The following is a 12,886-nucleotide window of genomic DNA, read 5'->3' on the forward strand; positions in this document are numbered from 1 at the left end:
GCTCTGTCACCTCCGCCAAGTTACAGCACTCCTGTGGCCCTCCCTCCATTCAAACATGAAACGGGGACAACAACCAGAATAGTGTCTCACGGGCCGCTGTGAGGATTCTCTCTCCCTCTCTCTCGCGCGCACACGGACACAAGGCAGTGGTAAGAACACCGCCAGGCACACGGTATGCGCTCTGTGTCTGCGACACCGTCAACAGTGGCATCACCGTCCACGCAGAAGGGTAACAGTGACAACTCAGAAACACCCTGAACGCAGCCAGAGACACGTGGTCCCCCAGAACGCCAGCCCATGCCCACCGGGAAAAGCCTCGGAGAAATGGGCCCCCACCCACCGCACTCCCTGTGACACGGCCCTGTCTGGTGCCTGGGACGCCTCGAGGCCCCACAACATCCCTGGATGCCAGGGAGACCAGCTCCCAGCACATGCCTGCCTGGCTGTGCTGCTTTAACCACCGGGCCAAGCCGATACGGTGCCGGGTGAGGAGAATGAAACATGCCGGTCTCTGCATTTCAGAGCAATTAGGGTCGCAGCGGAGTGCGGTTTCTCGCCCAGGAAGACATCCTCCAGGAACATTTGGAGCCACCGCTCGTCCCCTGGAAGGAGCCCTCGCGACTCAAAGGGGCAGGAAGAGCGTGGACTGTGGGCCTGAGCGGCCCCGGGGGGAGAGGAAGGCTCGCCTCCGTTCTCGGGGAGGGGGGGCACCCAGACCAAACAGCCAGCTACACCCCGCGCCCCTGAGGACCAGCCCTGCAGACACCCGCAGCTCAGGACGTTCAGGAACAAGTCCGTCCTCGGGGTCACTGAGGGTTGCCATCTTGGGATGGGCGCCCGTCCTTAAAGCCAGGGCGGCTTCGGACCGGCTGCGGCTGAGCCTCCAGCTCCCGGCACGCAGCCTGGGTCAGGGTGCGTCTCAAAGCCCGGAACTCGGCAGAGCCCTGACGGCTCCCGGCAGAAGGAGGGAACCTCGGAGAAAACAGCATCCAGGAGATGGAGAGGGGCCTGGGCGCCGAGGGGAACCTGGGTTCTCTTTCTGAATGTCAGGCAACTATTGCTTAAAACATATGAAAATGAAAAGACCAGGCGTAACCAGGGCCTGCTGACAGCTGGAGGCACGTCCTCCTGCCACGTCCTCCCGCATAGCTCAGTGCTCACGTAAGCGAGGCCGCAGGCCGGCACGGGATACCCGCAGGGTGTGTGCTCAGCTCCTCGGAAGGCGGCAGGGGATTCAGAAAGGGCCGTCGGTACGAAACACGCCCAGGGACTGGGAGGTAGGACCTCCTGACAATGCCCCCACTGCCCGCCCCGGGCTGAGGGATCCTCTCCACGTCCAGGTCCTCACCGTAACACGAGCACCCGTGACACACTCGCTCTCTCATCGCTGAAATTTGGCGAGTGGCTGAAACACCAAGGAAATCGCCAAGATAAGCTATCATCATTCAGAAGCGATGAATGTTTTCACTTGAAAAGAATTTGAGCAAAAAGTAAAGACTTTGCCAACAATCATGGGCTCAGACATTAATGCTACAAACATGTATGATAATAAAAGCGTAATATGCTAATTAGACTGGACAGCCGAACGACCTTCTGGATGACCTTCTGGACAAAGCCGGGGCTGCAAGGGCCAAGCCCCTTGCATGAATTTTGTGCACTGGGCCTCTAGTATTTTAATAATATAAAAGTATCGTAAATAGGCATCATGAAGAATACCATCACTGCAACTTTTTCCTTTTGGCGAATGACGTGAATGTTTTCACCAGGAGATGCTGGGCCCCTAAACAAAGCCGAGAGATGAAGCCTGGCAGTGGTGGGGGACGGTCTCCTGGGGCTTCCTGTGGGGAGGTAGGCAGGTGCCTGGTGCCGGGGACAGACAGGGAGGCACAGACATTCATCAATCACGTGACCTACGGACAGGGACTCCAGCCCAGGAGAGAAGATGCCCCGGGGGGGAACAGCTCTGCCCCGGGAACCCGAGGGGCCCTGAGGATGCGGGTCTCCCGGGGAATCTGCAGAAACAGCCCAGGACCTGGGTGCCTCCTGGCCCCAGGGTCTCCCTGTCCCCACAGAGACGGCTGGGCAGGGACCCGAGTGGCCCTGTGGATCCCACCGTCCCCGCCCTCTGCTGCCCCAGCCTCTGCCTCCCGGGCGGCTCCACAGGGCAGGGCTGTGATGGTGACACAGCCGGGCTGGTGTTGGGGTTCCCTGTCCCGGCCCCCACACCCCCACGCTGGGCTGGGCCTGCACAGGACGGGCCAGGGCTGCCTCTCCTTCCCCCTCCGGCCCCTGCACAGGGAAAACCTCCAGAGCCTGTTTTTGAACCAAAAAAAAAAAAAAAAAAAAAAAAAATCCCAGCTCAAGGATGCAAAGCCAGCTGCTTTCAAAAAGAAACAACACAGGCATTCTTCATGAGACCTTTTCCATTTCCGGGGAAAAAGGGCTGCATTCAAGGCAACAGCTGCTCCAGCCGCACAGAATGAGTTATCTGTGCTTGGACGCTGGTCACCAGTCTTCAGTGAGGGAGCTGGGTTCCCGGGACTGTGTCTCATCTGATGATCGGAATCTTTCATGTTTGTGGTGATAAAAAAAGAAAAAGAAAGAAAGAGAGTGTGTGGCTCTTCTTTATTCCTACTTTAGGTTAATAACGATGCATTTTAAATCCAAGGCCTCCGATCAGAAGCTATGTAATCAAACTAGGGGCTGCAAAGAAAAGTCATCACAAGTCTAGAATGTTTCTCCCCCCTTTTAAACAACTAACCTCATTACCTTCCATTTAATATGTCAATGTCTCATGTCTGAGGATGAACAGTGTATCGGGGGAAATATGGGAAGACAGGGGAGACGATGTTGTCATCATGTCTCAGAAAGGCAGGCGATTCAGTAAGGTTTTAAAACATTGTTCCAGACCACGGAATCGACTCTAATCAGTGAGCTGTAGAGCAGTGGACACCCTTTAGTTCCATTTGTGTCTCACAGGCAAGGAGAGAAAAGCAGAAATAAGAAAAGTCACTGAGTAAGTTGAATGGCTGACCCTCAGTATATTTTTCTGTGTACGAAAATGAAAAGTAGGAGAAACACCAAATATTCAGTGGTTTCCTCTCATTGGTGGGACTTCACTGTCACCGGCTTTTCTGTATTTTTTTTTTCTATAAAAACCAAAAACGTATTACTTTAAGTATGAAAAAAACTGTCTTTCGTGTGTGTGTTTTTCTGAAATGTGAAAAAAAAAGGAAAAATATAAAACTATTTCCAAAATTAGGCCTCTGCAGTGGAACCAGTGCTTTTTATAAAATGAAACTGAATCCCAGGTTCGCTCTGTGCTGGGGAGAAGCTGCTTGGGGGTGGGGTGTCCCAGGGGCTCATCGGGAAGCTAGGCAGATAATTTTTTAAAAAGTACTAAATGTTAATTAAAAAAAAAAAAAAAAAGAGGAGCTGGCTAAATCAAAAGCATCATTTAGGCCCTGGCCAGTGTTGCTCAGTAGTTAGAGTGCCGGCCCACACATCGAAGTTTCACAGGTTTGATTCCCAGTCAAGGGCATGAACCTCAGTTGCAGGTTTGATCACCAGCCAGGTCAGGGCATGCAGGAGGCAACCCATCGATGTGTCTCACACCTCTCTCTCTCTCTCTCTCTCTCTCTCTCTCTCTCTCCTCCCTCCTTCCCTTCTACTCTCTTTAGAAATCAATGGAAAAAATAGCCTCAGGTGAGGATTCAACAAAAAATATATAAAAAAGCAGTGTTTGGGAGAAAGAACATGCCTCTTACAATCACACTTACACAGACTAAAACCCTGTCTTTTAAAAAAGTTCCCTATTCTTTGCATTTGGCTGCGTTCTCAATTTGGCGCCCCAAGTCTAACAGCTACCTTTCATGCACTTTCATTTGAAAGCCAGGGGCCACTCACCTACGTGGGCTTGTCTGCAAATTCTCTACGACAAACAATAATTCTCAAATGCCCGGATTTCCCCCCATGTTGCAGCCGAGTGGAACAGCCAGAACAAAGACCACATAGCCCCAAATGCCAACAACACCTACCACCTGGCCCGTTAAAGCAGAGGTGAGCGGCCTGCTCTCAGTGCCTGCTGAACTGTGACAACTTCCTGAGTGCTATCGCCATCCCACCTGCACAGAGAAGGCAACGGAGGTACCCAGAGAGGGAGAGCCATCTGCTGGAAGCCACACAGCAAGATGAGGCAGGAGCCTGGGCCTGAAGGGACAGAGTCGGTCCCGGGGAAAAGCAGAAGGAAGTATCTAGTCATTCATCAGACTCGCCCTGGAGGGGACGCCCAGAACCAGGTGTGAGCCTCGTCCAGGCGGCAGGACATTGGGGCCCGAGCTCTCAGAACCTGGCAGGTGAGCCGCAGGGACACCGTCACCCAGGGAGCTCTTCCCGCTCACCTGGGACCTGGATGCCCCGCCCCCCCCATCAGGTGGGCGACACCTTTGTCCTCCACAGCATGATGTGCCAACGATCAAAGAAGGCAGGGCCCGCAGTCTCCACACTAAAGAAATGAAAGCTCAAAGCCACGGCCTGGGTTCCCGAGGTTTAAAGCTTCCTTGAGGGCTCAAAGCAACATGGATGATTAACAGATTTTATCAGCTCGACCGGTGGAGCAAGCCCCGAGCCTACTTCTCATTCAACATCCTCTGCATTAAACCCCCACGGGGAGCCCTGCTTCCTGCCAGGAGTCATTCAGGAAACCGCGCCCACCCAAGGCCAAGCGGGCGCGTTTCGGAGAAACGTGTTTTCATGGCAACCTTCACACCTCAGTCACCTTCCTCCTCTCTGCCCGCCGCCTCTGAACATCGACATTCATGCGCAGCTGCGCCTTTAAAGCTCCAGCTCCCACGCCCTCACCTACACGTTAACGAAGGGCCCGGGTCTTTCGGGGACCACACAGGGAGGGGGACTGGCCTTCGTGGAGGGGACGTCCTGACGGCGGAGACAGACCCGTAAGTAAAATGGAATAATAAATGCCCTCAATAAAAACAATGAAAGTGGAGCTTGTGACTAAGGCCCTGGGTCACCTTGCTGCCTCTTCAACAGCGCGCCTCGGTTTCCTCATCTGTCACAGGGCTGCTGTCAGGGCAACAGGCCCAGTGGCCCTGCCTCAGCCTCCACCCCGTCCTGCCCCGACCCGCCTCCTTCTCCTCCCGGCACTCGCTCTCCACACGACACAGGGCCCAGGATACGCCCGTCTGGCTCGCAGCTGGCTCTGCCCTCCCTCCGAGGACCTGAGCCACCGGACTCCTGTCCTCTCTCGGCTCTGGCCCGGCACCGGGCACGGGAATGGGCAGGTAGAGGGCGTGGGCACCTCTCGGATGGATGAATGAGTGAACGCACAGCGGGATGAATGAGTGAAGAAGCGAGTACGGACGGCCAGCTCTGGGCACACAGTCCCGGAGCCGCGCGATGGGCATCGCGAGACGGGAGACGTGAACTGTAGGTGATGACAGTAATTACAGGGATCCTTCGTCTTTACATGAGTCACAAGGGAAAGGCTGCTCATAAATAACACTCTCAGGATGAACTCACCTGGAGGCAGGGGAGTCCTCGCCCGCCCTCACCCGCCCCCTCACCTGCCCCGCACCTGCTCCCCGCCGGCCCCAGCCTCTCCCTGTGAGCTCAGTGATGGACAGTGGGTCCCCAGAACCAACTAGAAAGGGATGTGTCCCCTGTGAGGAAATTGGCCACTCCAGCCAGCTGGCTGCCCAGCGTCACGCTGGTCCCAGAGGCCAGAGGAGTCTCCAGCTGTCACGTGTGACGCCTCCAGTCCCCAGGGCACGGTGGTGGTGGGGGGGTGCCCAGGAGAGAGGACCCCGGGCTCCATCAGGTGGTCACCCTGAGCGTCCGGTCCTTGAACGTGCCCGTGCTTCTTCCTGGTCACCTGGCTGTGGGAGCGAACACCTGTGTGGCAGCCCTACAAAGGCCCAGGTCTTCGTCATCACAGTCACCTGCTTCGAGGAGCATGCAAGCCCTCAAGAAAAAAGCCTCGTTTCACTCCGTCCCGCATGTGGACTGAGCCCTTAGGATTCCCTTTCATAAGCGTCCATCTTACCCATGACTTTCCTCATGAAGAAATGAAAATGTCACTTCAACAACACGCAGACGCGCCCCCCCTCCACATGAACCCCTGAGGCAGTCAGCTCCCAAGGGAGAGGCTCCGGGTGCCTGTGCTTCGCCCTTTAAAGGGTCTCTATCCCTTTCTTCTCCACACGCGGGGGTGGGCAGCTCTACCCCCTGCCCACAGCTGTACCACCATAAACCCTGCCTTCGTGGCAAAACCCGGATCTGAGAAAACAGCATCGGCCACCACTGCTCGGACATCACCGCTGTGTCAGAAGGGCCCCATTTGGGCATACATCCTTACACATTTGAAGCCACGCTCCCTGGAGGGCGGAATTCCTGGGTAAACAGGTCTGGCCCAGGGACACTTTTCAAAGACCATGGCACCGGGTTGACGTCGGCTCCAGGCCACATACCTTTCAATCAAATCAAAGCCACAGCTGCCTGAGGGGCAGCCCCGAGAGTCACCTGGTCCGCCTTGGAGCAGGTGGGTCCCTGAGCTCTGTCCCCGGGGCCCGCTCAGACCCAGAGAGCAGAGCCGAGAGCTGGTGTCTGAATGCGTCCTCCGGCTGGCGTCCTCGGGCTGGGACAGGGCAGGACAGAGACCGAGAGACGGGCTTAGGTTTGGAGGTGAATGTCTCAGGAAATTTCGGACTTCACTTGAGTGAGGGACAACAGGATAGCTTTCCAGAAATCAATTACGTTGTGTCCATGGAATTCAACTCACACAGAAAACAAGGTTAAAAATCACTTACGTAGCACCTTCCTTCTGCAGATACCCAAGCTGGAGTGAACAGCTAGCATTCGGGTCTCTAAAGCCTTTCAAAGCCAATAATAACAATTAAAAAAAAAATCAAGCCCGGCCAGCATGGCTCAGTGTTTGATCATCGACCTATGAACCAGGAGGTCACGGTTCAATTCCCGGTCAGGGCACATGCCCGGGTTGCAGACTCGATCCCCAGTAGGGGGTGTGCAGGAGGCAGCCGATCCATGATTCTCTCTCATCAGTGATGTTTCTCTCTCTCTCTCTCTCTCTCTCTCTCCCTCCTCTCTGGAATCAATAAAAATATCTTAAAAATAAATAAACCAATCTCAGCAGATCCTGATGGTGTTCCCGCCCCGAGGACAGACTGTTCCGTCTCAGCCACGGCGCAGGTTGCCTGGCTCCTGGCTCCTGGCTCCTGGCTCCTGGCCCCGGGAAGGCCACCAGCACGTCTCGGACACGAGGGGTGTGCGAGGCCGGGAGGCTGCCATGAACGGGGCAGACGCCCTTTATTCCAGCATCACAGAGCAGGGGCAGTTGTCAGGATTAGCGAGCCGGTCGAGCCCTCGGATATTTGACATTCGCCTCGAAAGGAAAGAATGTCCAACGTTAAGTACCTCCCGGGGCCGAAGCGCACACTAACCCCTCTCTCGGAGCCTCTCGACCGCTAATCCCTCAGCACCGAGACCACGGCCCCGACAGACCTGTCTTCTTGGCTGAGACGGTGGGAGCTCCCACCGCCAAGCCGAGCACTTGACCGGGCTGATGGGGGGGGGGGGGGGAGGGCCCTGCTCGGCCTCCCCGACACGTCTGAGAAAACAGATGAAGTCACCAGTTCAGTCCAACAAGCACATTTATTCCCGCAAAACAGCCAAAGGCCGTGGCCAATACTGACTCAACCCAGAAGACATGAAGGTCATTTTTCAACCGAATCCACGTTTCCCCCTCGTCGCGCCCGTTTCTGTCCAGACCGGTGCTAAACAATCCCAACTGTGGTGTGAGGTCAAGTGCGACCGGTCCCCCCCCCCCAGCTCCCGAGGCTGCGAGGAGAGGAGACGAGGAGACGTCGCTGCTCCGAAGTGTGGTCCTGGAAACATTAGCTCCTTAACGCACAGGAGACCTCCAAGCTGGGCAGGCTCCATCCCTGTGGCAAACACTCGGACTTGTGTAACTCGATAGGATGGCCGTAAAGACTGTGAACACATCGGATCATTGCTAGTTCCTTTCCTGCGCGCGAGGAGACAGAGCACCAAAAACATTCGCGTGAGAACTGCCGGCGACGTCACTGCCTGTGATTTATGGTTCCGGAATCGACGAACGGGGCTACGTCCGACTAGGACGATCCTGCTCACCAGGGGAAACCATCAACAAACGAAAAGACAACCCATGGAATGGGAGAAGACGTTCACCGATGATACAACGGACACAGGGCGAATATCCAAAACGTATAGAGAACGCATACAACTCAACACCAAACAAACAACCCAATAAAAAGTAGGCAAAGGCCTGAATAGACACGGCTCTGAAGGGGACGCGCAGGTGGCCCAGAGGCATAACAAAGATGCCCCATGTCACCGATCAGAGATGCAAATTAAAACCACAGCAAGCTACCCCCTCGCCCTGTCAGATGGCTGCCATCAGGGTGTGGAGAACAGGGAGCCTCGCACTGCGGGCGGAATGCAGACAGGCGTTTCCTCAAAAAATTAAAAGTGGAACTCCCATTTGACCCTCGTCACATCCTCTCCAGAGAGGCCCTCCCGGTCCCACCGGGGTCAGCGCTTCCCTGACAACTTGTCTGAATGAAGCCATTGTTTCCTGGTATGTGTGTGTGTGTGTGTGTGTGTGTGTGTGTGTGTGTGTGTGTGTGTGAAAATCCCACGGCAGAAAATGGCACCTTCAAAACACAAGCCGGAGAAGGAACCTTCCGGAACTCAGCTACACCGATTTCACCCAAGCCACCGAGACGGCGGAGCACAGGGGACCCACGTGAAGTATTTCCCACATCTGCTCGGCTGTGGGAGCAGCAGGCGCACCTGCCAGGGGCGACTCGCTGGGGGAAGCGCGTGGAGCCCAGCGCACGCGGCTCCGGGGCCGGCAGCTGCACAGGAAGCCTGGTCTTCACTGAGACACGAAGCCTGCGCATCTGAAGTGCAGCCGCTTGTCCCGGGTCGTTTATAAAACCCAGAGTGGCGTCTCCAACATGGATCCCTCCATCTTCGCATCACACCTTTAGATTCGTCTTAAAAAAAAAAAGCACAGCCTGGCCAGCATGGCTCAGTGGTTGAGTATCGACCTATGAACCAGGAGGTCAGGGTCTAGGGCACCTGCCTGGGTTGCAGGCTCGATCCCCAGTGTGGGGCATGCAGGAGGCACCCCATCAGCAATTCTCTCTCATCACTGAGGTTTCTCTCTCTCCCTCTCCCTTCCCTCCCTGAAATCAATTTTAAAAACTGTTTTAAAAAAAGTAGTAACAGGGCTTCCACACTCCTCTCTTTGGCAGCTATAGTCACTTGCTTCCAAATAAAGCAGCTGCCTGCTCCTAACCCCCACCCCCGCCCCGCCCCGCCCGGCACCGGGGACGAGGCTATTTAAAGCCGCTGCTATTCCCCGTGTGGACAGCTGGCAGACTCCACCTGTCGCTGTCAGAGGTCCGATGTCCCGAGACCTGAGGACACAGGGTCACCTGCCCCTCCTGCTCTAACGTCTGACCTCCTGCAGTGGGACCCTCAGAAGTTGGCTGTGTGACCTGGAAATCTATGGCCAAGTCAGGCGACAGATGTTTCCGGGCGAATCCCCTGCACCAGGCGGGATGCTGGGTCCTGGGGACATGGCAGACACAGAGCTCGGTCATGTGACCTGCTCCGGAGCATCCCCAGAGCAGCACCCGCCTCGGCCCCACCCCACCCCACCGACCTTCCAACCTCAGGGCCACCCCTGCCCGCCAGGCCCAGGGGTGCAGGGAGCAGAGGCCGGATTATATTCCAATATCAGAGCTGACTGCGCTGTCTGCCAGCAGGCGAGGACCCAGATGGCCCCCGGCAGGTGTGAGACGCGGGGGTAAGTGTCAGAAAGGACGTGGGGTCAGCACGGAAGGTACAGCTCGGCCTCCACAGCAGGGTCTCAGCCTGCGGCCCGGCCCCTTAGGGAGCCAGGAGAGCACTGGGTGGCGCTCGGTGCAGCGGGGCCCGGGGTCACCGGTCATCACAGAGGCACCTGAGCTCTGCGGCGCCCCCTGTCGTCGGTCCCAGGGACGGGCATCCCTGCAGGTCAGGGCTCGCTGCTGCCAGTCGGCCAGCGTGTCTGCCCGCCACCCCCAGCGCCGGCCTCTGACCCCACTGCCCGGCACCTGGTGGATAGCCCCGCTGTCCCTCTCCCTTCCAGCCCCTCATCCACCTGCCAGAAGGTCCCCACGCGCCTCTCCAGAAAGCACGTTTACAGTGCGCGCCGGACCATCCCACACACCTTCCAAGTGCGACGCACGTGCAGCCAGCTCCGTCTGACTCATAGCAACGGGCAGAAAGTAAAAATTACAATGAAAAAAAATAAGACACGGTGGCTGTCCCTCAAACCCTGTAACTCCCAGCTGAGTGTCTGGCGGCCACGTGCAGCCGGTGACGGCACGTGACGGGTACCTTCCCCAGGGCTTCACGCTCTGTCCTGTCCTCGGAAAAGTACCGAAGATCTCACTTTTAACCTAACATTCGCTTGAAAATCTCAGTGGGACACCCGTCGCTCCTGATTTATTCTTCATCGCTAAGTGCTTGCTCCGAAGGGGTAACTGGGAGCCACGGACGTAAACCCCCATGGAAGCAGGGAGTCCACGGGAGGGGCACGTGCCCCCACGTGGGCAGAGCGGGGCTTGGCAGCGATGGTTCCGGCCCCGCCCCAGCCCCCACCCCTGGGCAGGGAGCTGGGCCCGCGGCTGATGTCACAGTCAGACGTCAGGGCGCCAGGGACGGGTGTTACTTCTCTCGTGGACAAGTCCACGGAGCCCTTCACCCCATTAGACACGGTCGGGGGTGGGGGTCGAGCATGGCAGAGAAACAGAGCCCCCTCGGGGATGGGACGCGGTCAGGGTTCTGCAAAACGCCGCCCGGCTGCGGGCTCGTCCGTCACAGACACGGGTGGAATCCACGCTGAGGGGAGAGGGCTGCTCCCCGGCCCCTCGACAACGGGAGCTGCTCGCATCTTCCCGAACAGGGGTCTCCGGAGGCGCCCGCTCTCCCGGGAACGAGACAGTTCACGCCCACGTGCCCTCCCAACCACGGCACGAGGAGCCCAGGTTTAAGAACCCTCAGAAAGTCACAGGCTGCGGCGATACTAACAGTGTCCTCGACACAAAACCCAGGCTCCCCCTCACAGCCAGTGAGCCCCCTCCCCCGCCGTCTCCTGGTGGGACGGCCATCCCCCTCCCCGGTCGAGCGCCCCCAGCCATGGCCTCGCACAGGGTTGCACCTGAGGGAGACGGGAGAGCAGCTCTTTCAGCCCCAAGTGTCCCACCAGCTCGGCTCGGCTCGCGGCTCGGCCCACGCGTTGGAAACGGGCCAGGAATGCACCCAGAAACCCCGAGGCCATGTGCCTGTGCGCAGAACTCGAGCACCAGGCAGCCGCGCCGTTTGCCGGTGTCCCCCTAACGCACCAGCTTCCGTGGGCCCTGCACAGCACCGTGGGCCCACAGTCCACGCGCCCGCCAGCAGAGCCCATGGATGGAGCCCGTGTGTCCGCACACCGGAAGGGCCACCCAATGTCAAAAGCTCCTGCAAAAATGCTCCTCTGTACGAACTTGGCGACAAGAGCCCGTACAAGGAGGGCGAACGGGTCGCCCCTCGGCAGGCAGCCGGGCGCCCGGGACACCACGCGCTGTGGGGCGAGGCTCCCGCCGCATAAACGCACAAGCCTGGTCCACGGTGAGGAAAGCAGGAAGCCGGCCGGGTGGGGAAGCGTGACATCCTCGACACCAGCCGCCTGCGCGTCCCCGACAACCAGCCTCTACAAGCAACAGGCGACAAAGACAAACGAGAAAACACTCACTCGGAAACGCCCGAGCTGTGAGCCCGGGGACATCAGAACCGCTCAGCGCCGACACAGCTCTTCCCTGGGGACCGACGTCTACAGTCCCGTGTGCACCGGGCCCACGCAGCGCGCCCAGGGCTTCCGCACAGAGCTCCACGCGGCACAGAACCCACGCACAGCCGCGAGCAAAGGCCACGCGGTGACCACGCCGCTCGCGATCGGCTCCTCGCTAAGTCACACACACAGCACCGGCACCGCACAGCCCACGTCCCCGTCCCACAGCCGGACACGGAGCCTGCCACGCACCCACCGCCAGGCCCCACGGCTGCTGGCCACGCCCACGTACCTCCACGATGCGGTCGTGGATCTGCAGGCCCCCGTCCTTGGCCGCCGGCCCGCTGTCCACGATCCTGGACACGAAGATTCCTTCACTGGACGAGCCATCCTGGTGGTCCTGGGATTAAAAACACACACGGTGAGCGCAGGCGCCAGTGGGCAGGCAACGCAGCTCACACTCCAGGAACAGCCCACGCGGCAACGCAATGAACGCGGTCTGTTCCCCCAGTTTCTGTTCTAAACTGAAAGGAACACAGACGATGGTAAAACAATTCAAACCACAGCAGACGGTACAGAGTAAGCCCGGCCCCCGCCAGCCCAGGCAGCCTCAGTCAGCGTTCACACTTCCTCTACACACCACGGCAGGTGCCACCTCTCCACTGCATCTGCCCCCTCTGCCGTGTCCGCCCCTCTCCGCCGTGTCCGCCCCTCTCCACCCGTGTCCGCCCCTCTCCACCCGTGTCCGCCCCTCTCCACCATGTCTGCCCTTCTCCACCATGTCTGCCCCTCTCCACATTGCTGCCTTCACTTTAAAAACCACGCTGAGTTTCCCCTCAGTCCCACTGTCGGCCTGACTCCTTCTGTGGCTGAACAGCACCCAACACGGAGACGTAAGTCCTGCTCCAGAGAGACAGGCTGTGCTAACACCTTCCTTCTGCATTTTTAAAATTAATTGTTTTTTAATCCTCCCAAGGATATGTTTAT

The 12,886-nt window shown here is 57.9% G+C and overlaps 1 protein-coding gene across 1 annotated transcript in view; it reads right to left on the bottom strand.

Moving 5' to 3' along the window:
• PDZRN3 (PDZ domain containing ring finger 3) overlaps nt 1-12,886 on the bottom strand; it is a 90,735-nt gene that overhangs the window by 64,319 nt on the left and 13,530 nt on the right. Inside the window, exon 3 of the mRNA XM_059664542.1 lies at nt 12,192-12,299. Within this exon, the coding sequence (XP_059520525.1) occupies nt 12,192-12,299 (108 nt within the window). The remainder of the gene's footprint in view (nt 1-12,191; nt 12,300-12,886) is intronic.

Source organism: Myotis daubentonii, chromosome 14 (genome assembly GCF_963259705.1).
Source record: "Myotis daubentonii chromosome 14, mMyoDau2.1, whole genome shotgun sequence".
Taxonomy (NCBI): Eukaryota; Metazoa; Chordata; class Mammalia; order Chiroptera; family Vespertilionidae; genus Myotis; species Myotis daubentonii.